Source organism: Parasteatoda tepidariorum, unplaced genomic scaffold (assembly GCF_043381705.1).
Source record: "Parasteatoda tepidariorum isolate YZ-2023 unplaced genomic scaffold, CAS_Ptep_4.0 HiC_scaffold_3464, whole genome shotgun sequence".
Taxonomy (NCBI): domain Eukaryota; kingdom Metazoa; phylum Arthropoda; class Arachnida; order Araneae; family Theridiidae; genus Parasteatoda; species Parasteatoda tepidariorum.
This window is the reverse complement of record NW_027261684.1, coordinates 1-4,832: the sequence shown is the minus strand read 5'-3', so window position 1 is coordinate 4,832 and position 4,832 is coordinate 1. Positions and strand designations below refer to the sequence as shown.

The window sequence follows — 4,832 nt, the reverse complement described above, 5'->3', positions numbered from 1 at the left end:
AAATATTTTTCACCCAGAAAGTTAGGAATATCAGAACAATTACGAAATCTGATCATAGATTGGAACTGAACAGTTTTTAAAATCACATTTAAGAAATGAATCAAGAATTGTGAAACTACAAAACTCCACTCTGCAAGATTTGTCACTGCACTTGCTAAAAATAATAAATAAATGCATTCCAGATAATGTAAAACTGTTAACTAAGTATCTTTCTTATAAAATGACTGTATTCACAAAAAGGTTGAAACAAGTTTAGTTCTATACCGTACAGTCAGTAATATGTACTTTCAGTTCCTATGCGCCTGAACCATTTATATAGTAGATGGTCTTTAAACTAGAACTATCAAATTCTGCGTTCTCTACCAGAACTATTAATAAAAAATAAAAATTTGGATCAAAAATCAAAATCTTGTGAATGTTTTTAAAACCTATTCTTTAAAAAACCGTATTTGTATTTCTAGAAAAAGAACATGCACAGAAACTAGGAATAATCAGGGCAAAAAGCTAAAAATCAAGATGAATAAACAAAAAAAAAACCTTTTTTTCCATCAGGAACATCAGAACAACTAGAACTATTAATAAAAAATATTAAAAAAATTTGGATCAAAAATCAAAATCTTGTGAATGTTTATAAAACCTATTTTTTAAAAAACCGTATTTGTATTTCTAGAAAATGAACATACACAGAAACTAGGAATAATCAGGGCAAAAAGTTAAAAATCAAGATGAATAAGAAAAAAAAATCTTTTTTTTCCATCAGGAACATCAGAACAACTATAAAGTCTGCATAGAGCAAAAAAAAAATTTTTTTTTCAAAACTCAGTTTTCTTTATTAATTTTTCAAAATTCTTTTTTAGTATTACTAGCATTGCTAAGAAAAAGGAAATAGTCCTCAAGTTTTTTTTATTTAATGAGAAGCACTTGCATTGTACTTTCAATTGCACAACAGTATAGGTGTTAAGTTATAATGTAGCAATATTAATACTCTAATAAAACTTCACAGATAAAAGCAAATTTTATTGACTTTTATTTATACATAACACCTTCTTTAAAAAAATATATTTTTATTAATTACAATACAATAGGAGAGAAAAGCCTGGTTTCCCTTCTCTTATCTGCTAAACGCTGGGATCTCCTCAAACCATCCACTTTACTGCTTTGGCCAGGCATTATATCTTCAGAGTCTGTCTTATTAAAAGTCCATTTCACAACTGTTCCATCCCACTGCAAAAGACCATTTTATTTTATTCTTTCACTGAAATAAATTTTCTTGGTTCCTCAATATTAACAAATTTTAATAGTTAACATTAAACAAATTTTAGGATTGCAAAAACCCAAGGTTTTTCACTCTAATCTGGAAAAAAATTCCCCGTAAATATTATACACAATATATTGAGAGGAAACACATAATCAGTGAGCTATATTGGGCTAACTAGAGTAATTTTAATTGCTGGAAAAACTTAGAGAAAATGGTACACAGTTGAACATAATTAAAACAAATAATATAAATGAAATAGTTTAGTATAGCTGAAATATCCCATAGATTGCGTTTTGAGTAGTTATCATTTTTTTTAAAGACGAAAATGAGAAACAAAATTCATTGTATTTTTCCAGTTTGTAATGAAAATCTTAAAATTGCCCGCATTTTCCCGGTTATTTTAGGTGATTTTTAAATTCCCCGTATTTTCCAGTTTTTTCCCTATTCTCCCTGTGGAGAGGCAACCCTGCAACTATATTTTTTAAGAAAAAAGAAAAAAACTTAATTTTTTAATGCATTATTTTAACTTTAGTAGATTGATAAATGAATTAACAATTCCAGAAAAGATGGGCAACTCTGAGATTTTATTTCACATTTTTAATCTTAAAAAAACATAAACAAATGTATCTATAATAATACTTCAATTACTTTTGTATATTGAAAATTAATTTTTTTTTAAAAATACATTTGTTAACTTTCCCCGTATTTTCCAGTTTTTTCCCTATTTTCCCTGTGGAGTGGCAAACCAGCAACCATATTTTCTAACAAAAAAGAACAAAAAGAAAGAAACTAATTTTTTAATGCATTATTTTAAAAAGATTGATAAATGAATTAACAATTCCAGAAAAAATGGGCAACTCTGAGATTTTATTTCACATTTTTAATCTTATAAAAACATAAACAAATGTGTCTATAATAATACTTCAATTACTTTTGTATTTTGAAAATTATTTTTTTTAAAAAATACATATGTTAACTTTGAAAATAAAATCTACAAAGCTATCAAGCTAGTTTAAAGTAATCAGACATTTAATTACATAAACAAACTATATTTGCAAACATTCAATCACAAGTAATATTAATCTTGGAATAAATTTCTGATGAACATAGAAAAGAAACCACTGAATCATTCTTCAGCTTTTCAATAACAAAGTCCAATGAAAGAGTTACAGCACAACCTACTATAATTTGTCTAAAATAAGAACTCCCCTAACCATTCGCCTGGACCTGTGGTGGTGACTATGGTAACGAGGTATAATTATTTCAAGTAGGAGTGTGGGATCATTGTTTAAGAGAGGTTTTGGCCCAGGTCGGTGAGAGAAAGGGGATCTTTTTTTTCCCGGTCAACTGTGTTAGCCCTAGAGTAAAGAGAAGCTACACTCCCTGAAATGCGCTGTTCTTGTTTCCAGAGCAGCAGACAGCCTCAGACTTTGCGGCAGGGGGAGTTCTTACCATAGACAAACTATACATATGATGTGAGAAACAGAGAATACTCACTGAACTACTCATTATTTCATTTCTGTAAGGATGCCATGCCACATCTCGTACACAACCTTTGTGACCCCTAAGTATTGCCTTGATTTTACCCGTCAAAATATCATAAACTGTAAATCAAAAATTTATGATGCAGTATACAAAGCACATAAAACAAAACATAAAAAACTTCTAATAACTAAGACACTGTGCATGCACGTCAAATTGTTCCATTCATCAGAAATAATATTTTGTAACCAAATGTACCAAACTGTAACCGTAACCAAACTTATCCATAAATTGAGCTGAATGACACCAATGAAAATAAAAAAAATGCTTTAACGAAAAGTCCTCACTAGATTTCGTAATAACAAAAACTCTCAGAATATTAAAGCCTTAACAGCAAATGACACAACCATCAACCTCATAACAGTACAAAAATTTTAAATCTTTTGTTAAAGTAATTGGCCTTATTCTTTACCAATTTTTTTGTTACTTTGTGCAGTTGATCAATACTCTTTATGAGTATTCCTTACATTAAAATTCAATTTTGCAATAAAAAATATTTTCTCGCAAAGTTGTCAGTACAATTTGGGTAAATGAAAGCAACCTAATTTTTGATAAAATAAGATACTTCATATTTACATAATACACTTTGCTATATTTATATTCTACAACTAAAAAAAATTTTGATTCATTTTTTTTGTTAAGAATATTAGATTTCTATCAAAACCTGCTAACTTCAAAGTAAAATTTGTCATGTCTCACAATACTATCATGAACCAAAGAAATTAAAATAAGCTTAAGAGTTATAGCTACTTTATTAAACCATTTTATTTTAACAATTTTATTAATTTGCCCATCTGCTACTTCTAACAAAGGAAGAAAATAGTCATTGAACACAGACATCCAAGACATAGCAAAGTTTTTCCACTTTATAGTTAGTGTCAATAAAAGCATTTTTAGTACAATACATGTTATACAGTTGAACATCACTAGGGCGAAAAAGCTTAAAATGACATATTGCTTTACATGAAACAAATGTATGGTCACCATGAGTCAGCAATCAATATTTGCTGCATTTTACAAGTCTAACATGAAATTTTTAAGCTGATTATCGCTTAACATGAAAGGAAACTGGACACAACACTGGCAATGAGCATGTGAATAAAACTTCAATCATTCCTTTTGAGGAATGCTATTTCAATTTTCTTCCTTTGTTAGAAGCAGCAGATGGGCAAATAAATAAAATAGGTAATATAAAATAGTTTAATAAAGTAGTTAAAACTTTTAAGCTTATTTTAATTTGTTTGGTTCATAATAGCATTGTTTGTATACATTAATGTAGTACATAACATGTATTAATAATACACGAATGAATTTTTTTCACGATATATCATATCAGACGAAATTCGGTAAACAATTATGATAGTTCCACCGATTTCGCGTTAACGAGGTTCAACAAGCATTAATTTTCTTGTACAGAATTGAAAAAGTATCTTAAATTTAAAAAACTCACCCACAAATCTTCCTTGTGTAGATGTAGCACTGTCCAGTGGTGGACTCAGGTGAATCAGGGTTTGGAGAACACTGTGACCCCTGTAAGTCATGAGCACTTCATGCCTGTGCTTGTTCACTGTTAGAATACATACATCAAATAAATACTTAAAGCATTGATTAACAAACAATTTTATGATGATCAGAAATCCCGTGGCAGAATCGCGGCGACATTGTCGCAGAAGAGTTCTTGCAAAAAAACATTTTCTTTTAAAAAGTAAAAAAAAAAAANAAATAACATTTTCTTTTAAAAAAAAAAAAAAAAAAAAAAAACATTTTCTTTTCCACAGTTATGTGTTAGATGCATTTAGATAATCACTTTTTTCAGTGTTCATTTTAAGCCAGATAATATTGCAAATCGATGTAATGTTTCAATTGTATTTTCAGCAGTTATTGATTTTCACGTGGATTTTAAATATCCGGATATATTTCAAACAATATGGAAAATTCTAATCGTGTATTTGAGTATTTACCTTCTGAGGCAATAATTCTTTCGAATTTTTGACAGTTATTGCTATTGACTTCTTCATAGTTTTTAAATTCA

The 4,832-nt window shown here is 28.7% G+C and overlaps 1 protein-coding gene across 1 annotated transcript; it reads right to left on the bottom strand.

Moving 5' to 3' along the window:
- Window positions 1-996: 996 nt before the first annotated feature.
- On the bottom strand, window positions 997-4,415 carry LOC122273317 (DDB1- and CUL4-associated factor 11-like). The gene is made up of 3 exons (XM_043057394.2): window positions 4,251-4,415; window positions 2,756-2,862; window positions 997-1,224 (listed from the first exon to the last, which is right to left on the bottom strand). Exons 1-3 carry the CDS (start codon window positions 4,339-4,341, stop codon window positions 1,072-1,074), a joined length of 351 nt encoding a protein of 116 aa, XP_042913328.1. The 5' UTR covers window positions 4,342-4,415; the 3' UTR covers window positions 997-1,071.
- Between the last annotated feature and the right edge of the window lie 417 nt (window positions 4,416-4,832).